Raw genomic sequence first — 17,612 nt, 5'->3', positions numbered from 1 at the left:
CATCAATGTGAGTCAGCCGCAAGCGTACATATGTCCCCTTCCTCCTGAATCCCCCTCCCATCTCCACCCCACCCCTCTAGGTTGTCACAGAGCACTGAGTTGAGCTCTCTGTGTGACACAGCAGATTCCCCCTTGCTGTCTGTTTCGCATATGGTAATTGTGTGTTTCCACGCTATTCTCTCAATTCGTCCCACCCTCAATGAATGGAGACGGAAATTGTGGTACATATATACAATGGAATATTACTCAGCTATAAAAAAGGAACACATTTGAGTCAGTCCTAATGAGGTGGATGAACCTAGAGCCTATTATACAGTGTGAAATAAGTCAGAAAGAGAAAGACAAATGTTGTATATTAATGCATGCCTATGGAATCCTGAGTTCTTTTCAGTGAGAGAAGCACCTCCATCACATGTGTTTCTTGAAGTCTGGCGCTAGACATTAATCTGCCTTGTGTTTCTAATCAGTGACTATTCATGTGCAAGTGGCTGCCTCCATTACACGTGAGTGGCGTCTTCAGAGAGGTTTCAGCAGGATGGAAAGCTGCTCTGCTCTTTTCCAGTTTGAGCTTTGATTGTCCCCAGGCAAGAAGAGCGATGAGATGTTGTCACTCGATTGACATGATTCCTTTAAGGGCCAGAATTTAACAAAGCATTCCCACCGTTTTGGTGGAAATGTTTCTAAACTGTAGTATAACATGGTCCTGCTCTGTACCTGTCAGGTACTGAACAGAGTTTAAATATTTCTGGTTAAAGTTCTGTGCATGGTATTGTTACAGTGATGATCTTAATGTTGATTGAAGTGTCACCAGGACCATCCTCCACGAAGCACTCACACACTCTGAGTTTTAAGGTCCTATTTCTGAGTGTCACATTTTTAGAAATCTTTCTTTGTTACTGTACTAATTCTTCTCTTCCCACTACGACAAGCTACATTTATCTACATTTACTATATTTTCAATGGCACCCCACTCCAGTACTCTTGCCTGGAAAATCCCATGGATGGAGGAGCCTGGTAGGCTACAGTCCATGGGGTCGCTAAGAGTCGGACACGACTGAGCGACTTCACTTTCACTTTTCCCTTTCATGCACTGGAGAAGGAAATGGCAACCCACTCCAGTATTCTTGCCTGGAGAATCCCAGGGATGGCAGAGCCTGGTGAGCTGCCGTCTATGGGGTCGCACAGAGTCGGACACGACTGAAGCGACTTAGCAGCAGCATCCTAAGCTGTTGTGGGCTAGGTTCAGTTCAGTCGCTCAGTCATGTTCAACTCTTTGTGACCCCATGGACTGCAGCACACCAGGCCTCCCTGTCCATTGCCAACTCCCGGAGTTTACTCAAGCTCATGTCCATTGAGTTGGTGATGCCATCCAACCATCTCATCCTCTGTCATCCCCTTTTCCTCTTGCCTTCAATCTTTCTCAGCATCAGGGTCTTTTCCAGTGAGTCAGTTCTTCGCATCAAGTGGCCAAAGGATTGAAGTTTCAGCTTCAGCATCAGTCCTACCAGTGAATATTCAGGACTGATTTCCTTTAGGATTGACGGGTTGGATCTCCTTGCAGTCCAAGGGACTCTCAAGAGTCTTCTCCAACACCACAGTTCAAAAGCATCAATTCTTCGGTGCTCAGCTTTCTTTATAGTCCAACTCTCACATCCATACATGACTACTGGAAAAACCATAGCTTTGACTAGCCATCTAGTTGGCACTTTGTTGGCAAAGTACCTTTGTTGGCAAAGTAATGTCTCTGCTTTTTAATATGCTGTCTATGTTGGGCTAGGAAATCAAAATAATCAGAAGTTAAGTAAAATGAGTACCTTGAATTTGAATGAGACTTGACGATCTCTTGTGAATAAGTGTTAATATATTGAACTTTAGTGTGCAGTCTTTGTGTTATGTATTTTAACTTTCACTGGATAGATAAAATTGTCAGATAAATGCCATTGTGTCTAACATACAAAGTGTTTTTGTGCTTTTTCTTAAACAGAGAAGAAGATACAGAAAATGAAAATGAAAAGAAAATTTGGTACTACAGCACAAAGGTCCAACTTGCAGAATTAATTGACTGTCTAGACAAAGATTACTGGGAGGCAGAACTCTGCAAAATTCTAGAAGAAATGCGTGAAGAAATCCACCGGCACATGGACATAACTGAAGACCTGACCAATAAAGCTCGGGGCAGTAACAAATCCTTTCTGGCGGCAGCTAATGGTGAGTGGGAAATTCTTCTCATTTTACTTTTTGTTAGATTTTACTTTTTGAGATAAACTCTTGGTATGAAATCGCTACAGAATATGAAAATGTATTAAAATTTTTAAGTATTACTATTTTACTTAATTCTTTATAATATTTTCCCAATAAAACCTTTTTTATCCTAATTTAAATTAGGGACCCTATACATTTTAGTGGTTGGTACCTTGCCTTACTCATTACTGATATTCCCCAAGTTATATTTGTTTTTTAATTCACAAATTTTATTAATAAACCTTTTAGGGAGTCCTGTTTTTAATTATGAGAAATGGTGTTCCTTTAAAATTTACTCTTTGCCTTTTGTGTTTTTTTAACTTTCAATTTTAGAATAATTTTACAGTTACAGAAAAGTTGTGAAGATAGCACAGAGGGTTTTTCACATACCCTTCCCTTATTATCAGCGTCTTACATCCTGGCTTAGCTAGTAAAGAATCTGCCTGCAATGCAGGAGACCTGGGTTCGATCCCTGGGTTGGGAAGATCCCCTGGAGAAGGGAAAGGCTACCCATTCCAGTATTCTGGCCTAGAGAATTCCATAGACTGTATAGTCCATGGGGTCGCAAAGAGACACAACTGAGCGACTTTCACATTAGTGTGGTGTGTTTGTCATCACTAATGAACCAGTGTTGATATATTTAATAACTTATATCTATACTTTATTCATATTTCCTCAGTTCTTATCTAATGTCCTTTTTCTGTCTCATGATCCCTTCCAGGACACCACACTATATTTAGTCATCCTGTCTCTCTAGGATGTCACAGGTTTTCAGACTTTCCTTATTATTGATGACCTTGACAGATTTTGAGGATTGCTGGCCAGGGATTTAAAAGAATGCCCTCAACATGGATTTGTCCCATGTTCTTCTCAGAGCTAGCCTTGTGTTGTGTATTTTGGGGGAGGAAGACCACAGAGGTGAAGTGCCCTCCTCATCATCTTACCCAGAGTACCTGCCACCAGTATGATTTATCACCGATGATGTTAACTTGGGTCACCTGATTGAGGCAGTGTTTGTCTGGTTTCTGTATTGTAAAATTATTCCTCCCACCCGTACTGTGGTTTTGGGGAGAGAGTCACTGTGCACAGCCCACACTTAGGCCGTGGGGAGTCACGGTCCACCTCCTTGAGGGAGCGTTGATCTACATACGTTATTTGGGTTCCTGCACAGATTGGTCTATTCTTTCTTTATCCAGTCGTGTATATCAGGATGGACTCATGGATACATATTTTACACTTTGGGTTATATTTTAATTACTACCTTAGTTATTTTGTTGCTCAGTGTTTTTATTCCCTGTTTTGTAACAAATAATGAATGCGTATGACATTTTAAAAAAGTGAATAGGACAAGGACTTCCCTGTACTTCTTCAAATACTAGTAGGTTTAGTTAACAGGAGTCATATTTATTCATATCTGGTAGTTGGAAGTATCTTTTTTCATTAGATTTGTTTTTTTTTTTTAATGTGTATTTTTTCCATCAGATAAGTTTTACTCATCAGAATTCTTTGGGGAGGTTGATAATTGTACTAATATAATTAAGAGGATTACTTCCCCTCTTAATTTCCTTTTTTGGACCCCAGCATTGCAATTGAAAAATCCCTTTTTACTCTCTTTCAGTCTCAGCTTTTAGTATAGTAATAACGAGCCATGCTGTCCCCTAAAAAGCAATGTGGAATGTGTTTTTATCAGGTGTTGAATTAGAAATATTTTCTAGAGTGAACTCGTCTGTGTACAAAATTATATATGTAGCAGTATCATATTAATCATGGGCTTCCCTGGTGGCTCAGTCGGTGAAGAAGACTCCTGCAGTGCAGGAGACCCAGATTCAATCCCTGCGTCGGGAAGATCCCCTGGAGAAGGGAGTGGCTACCCACTCCAGTTATTCTTGCCTAGAGAATTACGTGGACAGAGGAGCCTGGCAGCTACAGTCCACGGGGTCGCATAGAGTCAGACATGACTGAGCGACTAACACTTCATTATCTTAACTAAGTAAAGAACAAAGCCAGTATAGGAATGGATAATCAAAATGTTTAGTGGTCTGACTGGGGAGAATGTAAAACTGAAAATGAATTTGTGGAGGAATTGGTTAATTTCATTTGAATTACCATGTGATGGGACACTATACATTGGAGAATACATAAGGTACCATGCCAAAACAGTACCTGGGTCATTGAGGTACTTAAATTCTCTTCCTCTGAATAATCAACTGGGTGAATTAGCTTTTATCACTGAAAAATAACTAATTAGCATGGTAGGATTATAGTTACTTTCCATTTTATATTTTTCAAATTTCCTACAATAAGGATGTTATATTTTGTGTAATTCATCTTGTGATATACTTTTAAAAATTAGTTAAATCTTTTGTAATAATCTGAAATAGAACTTTGAGCATTAGGGCACAGTATATTCTTAGAGATATATGGCCAAAGCTTGTGGACGGCTACCCTCTTAGTACAACTAAAGTTAATTTAAATAAGGTAAAATGCACCTTGAATTTAATGGTGAGATCTAGACAACAAGTGACATTTTTCTTCTCTTTTTTTCTCTCCCCTTCCCCTTTTTTTTGCTAAGGTACAATCAACCTGGTACTAAAGGTGAAGGGATTCACAAGAATTGAAAATTGATGGGGAAGAGAAGGGGAAACTAACATTTTTGAGTACCTACTGTGGGCCAGGTGTTCATCTAGATGTTATACAAGCCTTTAATCCTCTCAGCAACTTTCTAAGGAATGTATTGGCAATGAATTAAACATTCAGATAGAAGAATTTCCTATTCAAACACCGGTCTGCCACCATTATCTTTATTTGCTCTCTCTGGGAACCAAAATCTTGGCTATGATAGTTTAGGAGCATCCAGTCCAGGTAAATACCCAAAATAATATCTAGTGGTGTTCTTTAATTAGGGGTTTTATGAGATTAAAAAAACAGACTACTGGGCTCCTGAAATAGCCAAGAATAATTTATAATATCTTATCAATGATCTCAGAATCCCAGCTTATCCTTATGACTTTTCTTTTTTAACCTCACAAAGTAGCATAAATCCTTTCACATTTTCAGCTCTCTGGTTGTTATATACATATATATCCACTTTAGGAGAGTTTAATTCAGTTTTTTGGTAGTTTTTTTGTTTTTTTTTCTAATATTTTTTGAAATTGCCAAATATACAGAAACTTAAAAGAATTATCCAGGAAATAAATACCCATAAACCTACCATCTAGATTCTAAAATTTATTATGTAACTGTAAATAGTTTGTTTTATCATATACCCTTTTGGTGATTGTGTTTTATAATGCTTTATTTTGCTTGTTTGAAAGAAGTTTATTTTTGGAATAAATTTTTTTCTGAGAGGAGATGATTTTTAATATTTGGTAGGTTAATTCTATTTAATTTTGAAATATTCCTGCAAAGTATAGACTACTATACATGTTTATAGAAGATGCATATTTATTACAGATCGGATACAACCTAGACCCATTATTTTTTCTGTCACCCCCTTAACGTTTTTTTTTTTCCCCTCCTCACTTTTTTGGTCTGTTTCTCTTATGGCTATGAGTATTGTAGGTCTTGAGCTGAACATATAGACATATAGACTGATAATTATTTATATACTTGACAGAGTAGATAATAGGATAGACTATTTAAAATTAGAAACTTTATAGAAAATCAGAGACCTTTGGTCATCCCACCTGTGCTTCCTACCTAATTTAGGTGATCTAACTTATAGTTTGTTTTTTTAAACTCTATCCTCATTATGTGGCAGGTGGGAAGTTGGTTGAATGTGTAACACTTTGGTTTGAAAAATCTGGCAGTTGATCAGGATGGAGCTATATTTGAAAGTAAGAAATAATATGGCTCTAAGAAAAGCAGGTAATTGGTAAATAAATTTTCTTTCTCCAAATAAAAAGTTCTTTTTACAGTGATTGAGATACTTCCGTTGATAGATTTAGTGTATGTAGCAAGAGTAAATGCGTTAGGGTAAGTAGGAACTGAAAACAGTGTAGATGTATAGATAGGTAAAAGGATATAAGGAAATGATGTAAAAAAAGGATCCTGGGGTGATAGTGAAGACAGAAAATATACTTATTACAATTCCTTCTGTTTGAAATTGTCCTGTAGCTGACTTAGATGTTTCTATAATCACTGACTTAGAATTCTTATAGGAATTAGGAATAGAGAAGGTGAGAAAGAAAGAGTAAGGAATTAACTCCAGCCATCTCAAAGATAATCTTTTAAGCAGAGAGGTCAGTGTTTTTCAGTGATGACTTTACAAGGTTTTTCTTATCCTAGGAAACCTACAATTTAGGAAACACTGATGAAAATGAAGGCAGAGAATATTTAAAGAAAGGAAATGTAAACAAGGAAATTTAAAAATCCCAAAAGAGGTACCATGGGTGTGTGGCATTGGCATTAAAGATGTTTCTTCTTGTTCACAAACATTATTTCTCAGGGGAGTACAGTTTAGAAATTCTGAAACTGGTTTACTGTGAATAATAGGATTAACCAAATAAATAGATATATTGTAATGAGGTGGCAAGAATACACAGAAGAACTGTACAAAAAAGATCTTCATAACCCAGATAATCACGATGGTGTAGTCACTCACCTAGAGCCAGACATCCTGGAATGTGAAGTCAAGTGGGCCTTAGAAAGCATCACTACGAACAAAGCTAGTGGAGGTGATGGAATTCCAGTTGAGCTATTTCAAATCCTGAAAGATGATGCCGTGAAAGTGCTGCACTCAATATGCCAGCAAATTTGGAAAACTCAGCAGTGGCCACAGGACTGCAAAAGGTCAGTTTTCATTCCAATCCCAAAGAAAGGCAATGCCAAAGAATGCTCAGACTACCGCACAATTGCACTCATCTCACATGCTAGTAAAGTGATGCTGAAAATTCTCCAAGCCAGGCTTCAGCAATATGTGAACTGTGAACTTCCAGATGTTCAAGCTGGTTTTAGGAAAGGTACAGGAACCAGAGATCAAATTGCCAACATCTGCTGGATCATTGAAAAAGCAAGCGAGTTCCAAAAAAACATCTATTTCTGCTTTATTGACTATGCCAAAGCCTTTGACTGTATGGATCACAATAAACTGTGGAAAATTCTGAAAGAGATGGGAATACCAGACCACCTGACCTGTCTCTTGAGAAACCTGTATACAGGTCAGGAAGCAACAGTTAGAACTGGACATGGAACAACAGACTGGTTCCAAATAGGAAAAGGAGTACGTCAAGGCTGTATATTGTCACCCTGCTTATTTAACTTATATGCAGAGTACATCATGAGAAATGCTGGGCTGGAAGAAGCATAAGCTGGAATCAAGATTGCCGGGAGAAATATCAATAACCTCAGATATGCAGATGACACCACCCTTATGGCAGAAAGTGAAGAGGAACTAAAAAACCTCTTGATGAAAGTGAAAGAGGAGAGTGAAAAAGTTGACTTAAAGCTCAACATTCAGAAAACTAAGATCTTGGCATTTGGTCCCATCGCTTCATGGGAATAGATGGGAAAACAGTGGAAACAGTGTCAGACTTTATTTTTTGGGGCTCCAAAATCACTGCAGTTGGTGATTGCAGCCATGAAATTAAAAGACGCTTACTCCTTGGAAGGAAAGTTATGACCAACCTAGACAGCATATTAAAAAGCAGAGACGTTACTTTGTCAACAAAGGTCCATCTAGTCAAGGCTATGGTTTTTCCAGTAATGTATGGATGTGAGAGTTGGACTATAAAGAAAGCTGAGCACCAAAGAATTGATGCTTTTGAACTGTGGTGTTGGAGAAGACTCTTGAGAGTCCCTTGGACTGCAAGTAGATCCAACCAGTCCATCCTAAAGGGGATCAGTCTTGGGTGTTCATTGGAGGGACTGATGTTGAAGCTGAAACTCCAATACTTTTAACTACCTCATGTGAAGAGTTGACTCATTGGAAAAGACCCTAATGCTGGGAAGGATTGGGGGCAGGAGGAGAAGGGGATGACAGAGGATGAGATGGCTGGATGGCATCACCGACTCGATGGACATGAGTTTGGGTAGACTCCGGGAGTTGGTGATGGACCGGGAGGCTTGGCGTGCTGCGATTCATGGAGTCGCAAAGAGTCGGACACTACTGAGTGACTGAACTGAACTGAGTGAAAGCAACTTCTGTCAGAGAGTGAACTTACAAAAAAAACAACAGAGCCATGCTTGAGTGAACCACACAGGTACTCCCCACTACACACACACAGATAGATAGAGAAATAATAAAGATGTGTATATACGTATATATGCATGGGTTAGGATACGTATATACATTCCCTGGGTCTGTGGGTGGTGAGAGAAGCAATGACACCCCACTAGTAAGAAGTACACATAGTGCCTAGATCACGACTTCTAAATCTCATTCTTCAATTAAAAAAAAAATGTCAAGATTCCTTGAGAGGTGGTATATTCTAGGGCTGGGGCAGAGAAAACCCAAGGTGAGTCTGGAGCATCTTGTAGTGTTGGAAAGTAAGGAAGGAGGGAGGGGAAGTGTGTTTAAAGGATACATGACTCCCCTGGAAAAGCTCCCAGTGGCCAAAAGCTGGACCAGTTTTAGCAACAAAGTAAAAAAATGAAAGTATTGTATCATGATGTAAAGAACATCAGTATCCAGGGATCTGTGTTGCTATACCTTGTGGTCTGCACCTGTGTCGTGGTCTCACTGCACCGAGGTTGAAAGGAAATTAGAGCCACTAGGCTTTAGTGACTTTCAGAAAGCTATGGGACTTCAGATAGAAATGTTTAATGGGCCTTTGTTTCCTTATTTTATGGTGGTGGACCGGAGGTTAAGTAGCCTGCCCAGCCTCACGTAGTTAAGTCAGATCTATACCAGGTCATGGGTCTCCAGGTTTTTGTCGCGGTACCACACTGCCCAGACTGTGGGTCTGTGTCAGCTCACAGTCTTTCTTATATGGCAGGGGATATTACAGTAATCTATAGCAATCTCAATTTTAAAAGACTCATTTTTTTTTTTCTTTTTTAAAAAAGAAACTAGAGCCTAGAGCATGTATTTTCTAGATGTGAAGATAACCAAATTGGTCAAGTTCTCTTAAGCATCAAAACATTACTGGTAATCTTGATCCTTATTTCAGAGTTCTTAATGCGTTGAACAAATTTATCTTTTACTAGCTTGTATTGAAACTCTTAAGTGACACTTGTAGTACCTTATACTTGGTAATATGGAAACACAATTTTTTATTTGTTATTTGTTTTATTATAGAAGAAATTTTGGAATCCATAAGAGCCAAAAAGGGAGACATTGATATTGTTAAAAGCCCAGAAGAAATAGACAAGGACAAGAATGAGACTGAAAATAGTAACTCCAAAGATGATGAGAAAAGCAGAGAGGAGTTTGAAGACCAGCTTGTTGAAAAAGACAGTGATGACAAAACACCAGATGACGTCGATCCTGAGCAAGGAAGATCTGAGGGTAAAAACATTACTTGGTTAAAAAGAAATATTTCATCAGTATTATTTAGGAAATCTCCAATTTTACTTGCAAAATGAACATAAGGTTTTTTTTTAAATTACAAACAAGTATTTAATTTTACATTTCCAAAGAGATTAGTATATCCTTCCTCCTTATAACATGTATAATCATTGTAATGAGTTTTATATATTGGTGTATTTACTATGATTTTATATCCGTATCTCTATACTTCTTAATAAGGTACCATTTCCCTATGAGATTTGTTGGTGAAAAATAACTGTTTTTCTATCAGAATATACATTTTTGGGTGTGATAAAATATGTTCATTTTTATGTTGACCACTTAAACATTCTTAATAATACCAAATATTCTTAAATACCCTTTGGATTACCTGCTGCAAAAATACCCTGGAATCTAATTGCTTCAAAATGGCCATTGAGTAGAAGCCAGGTTTTTTGGTGCTCATTCATTTTCAGTAGATGACTGAATGTGGCCATTTGTCTCGAGCAATTTTAAAGGGTGTCGTTAAAGTTTTGTTGTGCATTTTACTGTAGAGCCAACAGAAGTTGGGGATAAAGGTAACTCTGTGTCAGCAAATCTTGGCGACAACACAACAAATGCTTCTTCCGAAGAGACTGTTCCCTCTGAAGGGAGGAGTCCCATGGGGTGTGTCTCAGAAACCCACGATAGCAGCAACATGGCAGAGAAGAAGGTGGCATCTGAGCTCCCCCAGGATGTGCCAGGTACAGAGGGCAGTGTATCAATGCCTCTGTAATGGGGGGAAGTCCTTCCCTTGAGTAGTAAAAGCTGAATGTCACCTAAAACCTTAAAGTTTGTGTTCATTCATGCTGCTTGCTTACATCAGTGCCATCCCTGACCACTAAATTGTCACCTAACATTTGGAGTTTGACAAATGTTCTTGCATTTAGTGCTTGAAACTCATCATAATCTTCATGCTTTTTTAAAGTTCATTTAGCTGTTTTTGTTTAATAGACTTATTTGTATATTTTATCACCAGACCATAGTGGCAGATATTTTGGTTTTAAGTACTCACATACTAATGGCTCAGTGTTGAATGATTTGACCATTTCAGTTGTGTATGTACTAACAGATTAATTTTATGTTTGCATGTGGTCATGTAAGTTTCTTTTTAATAGCATTTCAAACCATAATATTATAAGAAAACCATTGTCATGTATTTTGATATGAAAATGTAAGTTAACCAGTAATACTTTAAGCTTTTTAAAATTAAAATTAATACTCAGTAAGTTATATCACATCAAGAATGTTGTTATGCCTTTCCTTTTGCCTTTTTTAAAAAAGAAAAAATTTTATCATAGGAGCTTTACGTATTTTTTTAAGAAGGCAAATTAGAAAATTTAGATAAGCAAAACAAGAAAATACTGGTGATCCTATGGAAAGTCAGTGATTGTAGTTACTACTGTGATGGAAATCCTGAAAGAGTTTTTTTTTTAGTCCTTCTGGTAGGAATGTAGGGATAGCTTATTGTGATTTGAACTTGCAGTTCTCTGGTGACTAAGGATGTGGAACACCTTTAGTGTGTGTGTGCGTGCGACTGTGCACATACATGCCTCTGTGTGTGTGTGTCATTTGGATACCTTCTGTTTTGAAGTGCCTGTCAGTTCTTTTGTTCATTTTCTATTAAGTGGTTTCTTTTTTTGTCTGTGGTTGTTGCATAGACTGGGCTAGGTTCAGTTCCTCTTCTCTATCCTGACTGGAAGCAAAAGTTTCTACATTGATTTTTTAAATAATGTTAACCCAATCTCATATTCCTGGAATAAATACAACTTTGCTGTGACATATTTTTGTTCTTAAATATTGTTGCATTCCATTTTTAATATTTTGTTTAGAATTTTTGCATCCGCTTTCATGAACGAAATTGACTTGTAGTTCTCCTTCTCTGATAATGTCTATGTCAGGATTTGATGCCTAGATTACATTGGCCTTATAAAATGAATTTTTATTTTATTTTACAAGTTCCCACTTTTCCTTTTGTCTGCAAGAGTTTCTGTGGGTGGGTGTTGTTTATTCCTTAAATGTTTGCTAAAGTCTTTTGGTCCTGAAAACTATTTTGGAGTTTTCATTTCTTTGGCAGATAGTGAAGTATTCATGTTTTCTGTCGATTTCTTGTGTCAATTTTCTTAAGTTTTATTTTTCTAAGAATATACCATTTCATTTAAATTTTAAATTTTGCTGACATGATAACTGTTTTTAAATGCCTATAGCATCTGTAGTGATGTTCCCTTTTTTCAATCCAGAAATTGGTTAATCATTTCATGAGACTATTAATAATTTTTGAGTCTTTTAACTTTGGGATTCCTTTTAATTTCTTTTCATTCTTGTGAGTTTTTCTTCCCTGCCTTTTTTCCCCCTTAACCACTCTATTGAGTAATAATTGATACACAAAAAGTTGTACATATTTAATGTATACAACTTGATGAGTTTGGAGATAAAGATGCACCTGTGAAACCATCACTGTAATCTATGGCATAAACATCTGTCACCTCCCAAAGTTTCTCATACACTGTTTATTAAATTTTTTTCTTCTCGCTTAATGGATGCTTTCATAACTTTTAGTTTTTATTTTTTGCTGTGGCTGTCATCAAGGCTATCCATTTCCCTCTGTATACTGCTCTAGCTGCATCTCACTAACTTTAATGGTATTTTGTCTTTATCATTCAGTTTAAAATACTTTCTGATTTCTGTTATTTATTTTTTAACCCATTGTTTATTTAGAAATATATTGTTTAGCACCCAAACATTTAGAGATTTGCTAGTTATGTTTTTGTTATTGACTCCTGGTTTGACAAACTGGAGTCAGAGAACATTCTGTGCATGATTTATGTCCTTTAAGATTTGTTGAAGCTTGTTTTGTGATCCCAACATTTGGTTAATATTGATAAACTATCTCATATACGCTTGAAAGAAAGTGTTAGTCACTCAGTCAAGTGTTAGTCACTCAGTCGTGTCCGACTTTTTGCAACACCCTGGACTATAGCCTGCCAGGCTCCTCTGTCCATGGAATTCTCCAGGCAAGAATGCTGGAGTGGGTTGCCATTTCCTCCTCCAATATACACTTGAGACATATGTTTTTAGTTTGGGGTACAGTACAGAACAGTTAGGTCGGGGTTTTTAATTTTGTTGTTCAAATCTATATTTTTGCATTTTTCCCCCTCTCTTCAAGATACTTTTAAGTTTTTTTAATGTGTTGCCTTTTTATCTTTCAAATGTTTTTAGTTTTGCATTATATAGTTTGAGCCTGTGTTATTGGGTGCACATAATTTTTATTGTTGAATTAACTTTATCTTTGCGAAATATCCTTTATTGTTAATAATGTTACTAAACTACAGTAGCTTTCTTTTGATTAGCATTTGTATTGGATATCTTTTCTAGAATAGAAAGATACTTAAAAATAACCTGAGAATTTAAAATCTCTTTTTAAATACATCTGCTTTAGAATTTCTTTAGAAATATATACATACACACATATACATATATGCATATGTATATTTATTTATTTCAAGCTGTATTTTGTCAAGTCTTGTCAGTCAGCATGGTCATTGTCTTATGCTAGATGACATTATGCAAAGGAAGAATTACAAATCTGTGATCTAAAAATCTAAAGGAATGAAAACATAAAAATGGACAGATTTCATGATTTCAAGTTGGGTATGATCAGTGATTAGAAAGATTTTATGTAGCTGAGACTGAAGTTTAAAGTGAGTTTTGGGCTGTATTTTGAGAGAGGTTTGTAGACATGACTTTAAAAAGTTAATCTCTGAATATCTATCCCTCAGATCCTCCCGCCCCCGCCCCCCACCCTGCATCTCTACTCCAAACATTTCACTTAAGTTCATGAAAATGGTTATGTTGCCAGAAATGATGCCTTATAGCAAGTGTACTGTTTATTATTCAGCATAACTCCTTTGTAGTTAACAAAAAGCTTAATTGCAGAATTATACTTTTGTTCTGGATTTTAGATTAGAAACTTTTTGTACCAGAGTGTCAATTTTTTCATTTAATAAGAGAGGGGCATGTCTTTCTATTATCTTAATCTCAAATGTACTACAGAGAATTTGTATTCAAACCTATAATGCAGACAGCATTTGTTTTTATTTAAGTTATGCCTCTAGATTTAATTCCTGAGACTAAGAAAATAGTAGCAATATATAAAACTGGCTTTATATCCATAACTATCCATTTATAATTGCTTTGACAATGTTTCCATAGACATATTGAAACTCTAACATCTATAAAGTTGAACTATAAGAACGTATTTATTTGATCTGTTTCCTAACTTTTGGGTAAAGATAGTACTTAGCTTTAGGATTCGATTTTTATTATCAGGAAACTAGTGGATAGAAGAGGCTGCTGATACTGGATGCTGAACTGATGTATTACCGGTTTACCTCATTGAGATGATTAATAATAGCTTTTGGAGGTTCTGCAGCAAAATGTTACTCTTTTGTTTCTTATTTTTTTAAATACATTTGGTTTTAGTTTCTAGTCTAGTTGAACTGTGAGGACTATTGATAGGTAATAAACCTTCTTTGTGGTGTTTTAAAGCAAATGCTTGAGATTTCTTTAATCTTATAGCCTAATGAAGTAAAGAGGTCAGGAGTTCTAGAACAACTGAAGAACAAAGTCAGAATTCTAAACTGAAATGGGGGAGAACTTAAGGCAAATTAACTTGGGACAAGTTAACACAAATGCTGTGTGTTATGAGGTACAGGAGTCCTCAGCTCATTAGCACCTTGAAAGTTTAAACAGATTCTGAGCTCAGTCTTTTCAGGATCAAAATACCTGGGGATAGGAATGATTGCCTATCCTTTTATGAAGTACACTGTCTGTAGGATTTTTTGGTGGGTAGTGTTAGGAAATACATATTTCAGAAAAGAAAAAGACCAATTCACATTGACATTTCAAATTCAGATTGAGGATTGCAGTTTTTTGTTTTAACACTTGGATCTCTTTTTCTTTATACTGAATAGCTTAGTTCCTAACAAGAGTAGCTTAATTATATATTTGCTTTATCCTGATACAGATGTTAACTAATAATTATATATTATTATTACATTATAATTATTAATATACTGATATGCATTAATAACAGTAATACAAAGAAATGTTTTAAACAGCATAGAATTTCATAATACCAATATTATTGCTCACAGTAAGATTAACTAATGGCATTTAAGGTTTTTTTCAGCTTTTCATCTTTGTACCATATTTCCAGTAAGACTGTATAGTCAAAATTCTGTGTTCCAAAGTCACTTGAAATAAATTTTTTCTCTGTGTGATTATGCCAACAACTTGATGCACAGTTAGACTTTTTTTTGGTTCCCATTGGTTTTCACTTTTTAGGGGTTGCATTTCTAACTAAATACAAAACATTTACATGATTCCAAAGTCCAGCTGTGTGTAACTATATCTATTCAGAGAATTTTCACTTCCATCTCTTCCCTCTCTAGGTAACCATATCCTTCCTTCCCCTTATAGGTAGCCATTTTTATTAACTTTTCATTAGTGGTTTTTTTTGATATGTAAAGGCAAAATATATCCATAAATTCGTATTTCTCTCCTTTTCTTACATAATGTTGGCATACTCTAAGTGCTCTTCTGCATGTTTCTTTTTACATTTAATCTTGAGATCAGCTTGTGTGTGGATATAATGATCCCCTCAGTCCTTGTTATGGTACATGATATTTTACTATATGTTCCATCTTTTATTCAGCCAGTACCGTATTGATGGGCATTTTCTTTTTCTGGTCTTTTGTCATTATAGTGCTATAGTGTGTACCTCTGCAAATAAGCAGTGTAGTATTTCTGCCAGTGAATTTTGGGATAGATTTGTAGACATGGGATTGCTAAGTTAAGAGTAGTTGCAACTATAATTTTTCTAGGTATCATCAGTTCCCTTTTATCCACTTGGCACCCTTTTGCCACTCCCACAGCAGTGTGTGGCAGTACCTCTTAAGCTACTGCCTTTCTACCTGAGTGTATCATGAGACTTGGATTTTGGGGCCATCTGAAGGCTGGGAGGTGGTTTCTCCATATAGTTTCATTTTGCATTTCTTTTAGTTTTAATTAAGTGAGCCTATTTCCATGTTTAAAGGCCATTTTCATTTCTTTTGTCACTATTGATATATTTTTCCCATTTTTCTATCAGGTTGTTGGTTTTTTCCTTCAAAACAAAATTTAGGAACTCACAATACATTATTGATAGTCTTTGTGATATACTGTCAATCACTTTTAATTTAGGTGATTGATATAAAAGCTACCTTAATAGTGGCAAAATGAAATACACAAGGAGGCTCTAGATTTTTGAACTACCAAGGAAAGACATAGGCTTTCAGTTCATGATAATGTTCATTTTGGTCTTTCAGCAACTATACTCTTATATTGATACTGTTATATTCTTAAAATTAACAATCACTTAAGCATTACCTTGTAGTTAAATTTGGGGGTAGAGAATTCAGGCAGGAAAACCTTAGAGATAAGTAATCCTGTTTAATTCCATTTAGAATACTGTTTGAAGACTTTTTGAAAAGTAAGAATATAAATTTCTGATTTTGAGGGATTTTCTCCACTAAATTGCTTCTGCAGTATCTGGCACATCATAACATTATAAATTCTGTGAGATAGTTATATCACTTGGCTCTGACAGATGGTCTGCTTTGTACTGTGTATTGAGTTAATGCTGAGAGACTTAAAAGACAGTTCACAGGGTGTTATTTACAAATTTCTTTTCATACATTGCATTATTCATACATGAACAGCTTTTTCTTTTTAAAATCTGGCTTTGTAATGCAACCCTAAAACAATTAAATGTCTTTTCTGACAATTAGTTATTTTTTATGTGATTTCCAATTTAAAAATCAGATATTCTATTTTTCTAGAAGAACCTAACAAGACATGTGACAGCAGTAACACTAGTGCTACCACTACCTCCATCCAGCCTAATCTGGAACACAGTAACAGCAGCAGTGAACTAAACTCTTCCCAGAGTGAATCTGCTAAGGCAGCTGATGATCCTGAAAATGGAGAAAGAGAATCCCATACACCTGTCTCTATTCAAGAAGAGATAGGTAAGGATACACTTCATACAATGAAAGGAACTTTTTTTTTTTAATTTTTAATTTTTTAAAATACAAGTTTGATGGGGGTGGGAAGATTTGGATTTTCTTTTCTTTTTTTGTTTTTTTTTTTTAAAGCATAAATAGCACTTGCACGCAGTGTTTTTGTTTTAAAACAACGAGCATATAGGAAAAAATACATCTTTTTCACACCCCCTCCCCAAAGGTAACCACCAGTAATTGGTATTGTATCTTTCTCCGTGTAGTTACATTAATGTATGTATGCTTACAAAAAAAATTTTTTTTAATATATAAATGGGATCATTCTGCATGTGTTGTCTGCATCTTGCTTTTTTCACTCAGTCATACATGTAGGGGTTCTTTTCATGTAATAAATTGAATTTATTCTTTTTAACTGCTGCATGATATGCCACAGTACAGATGAACCATAATTCGTTAACTATTTCTCCATTAATGGACATTTAGGCTGTTAACAGTTTTTTCCTTATTACGACTAGTGGTGCTTTTTAACATCCTCAACATTTAATCTTTGTCTACTTATGTAAGTATTTCTGGCAGTATAGGTACAGTAAGTGGAATTGCTGGATCATATGGTAGGTACATTTTAAAAATAGTGATGGCTATTGCTTAATTGTACATTAAAAGAAATTTATACTAATAATTTACATATATATGTATTTCTTCACATTTTCACCTTTTACATTTTGGCCAGTGGTATTTCATGAAAAAATTTGCATATTCCTGCTTACTAATGTGGTTGAATTTCTTTTCATGTGTTTGCTGAACTTTCTGTGAATTGCTTATTT

The 17,612-nt window shown here is 35.9% G+C and overlaps 1 protein-coding gene across 8 annotated transcripts in view; it reads left to right on the top strand.

The window, feature by feature from the left end:
• The window catches only part of BPTF (bromodomain PHD finger transcription factor), a 133,204-nt gene that overhangs the window by 53,359 nt on the left and 62,233 nt on the right, over positions 1–17,612 (top strand). For 6 of the 8 annotated variants that reach the window (XM_081576849.1, XM_081576847.1, XM_081576846.1 and 3 more), the window contains exons 3-6: positions 1,985–2,208; positions 9,479–9,688; positions 10,243–10,431; positions 16,609–16,797. In XM_081576849.1, coding sequence (XP_081432975.1) covers positions 1,985–2,208; positions 9,479–9,688; positions 10,243–10,431; positions 16,609–16,797 — 812 coding nt within the window. Of the gene's footprint in view, positions 1–1,984; positions 2,209–9,478; positions 9,689–10,242; positions 10,432–12,756; positions 12,760–16,608; positions 16,798–17,612 lie in introns of all 8 variants that reach the window. The other 2 variants (XM_081576850.1, XM_081576848.1) reach the window with 2 other exon arrangements.

This window comes from Giraffa tippelskirchi, chromosome 3 (assembly GCF_054371585.1).
Source record: "Giraffa tippelskirchi isolate mGirTip1 chromosome 3, T2T-mGirTip1v1.2.pri, whole genome shotgun sequence".
NCBI lineage: Eukaryota > Metazoa > Chordata > Mammalia > Artiodactyla > Giraffidae > Giraffa > Giraffa tippelskirchi.
Note: the sequence above shows the minus strand (reverse complement) of the source record. Positions and strands in the feature narration are given on the sequence as shown.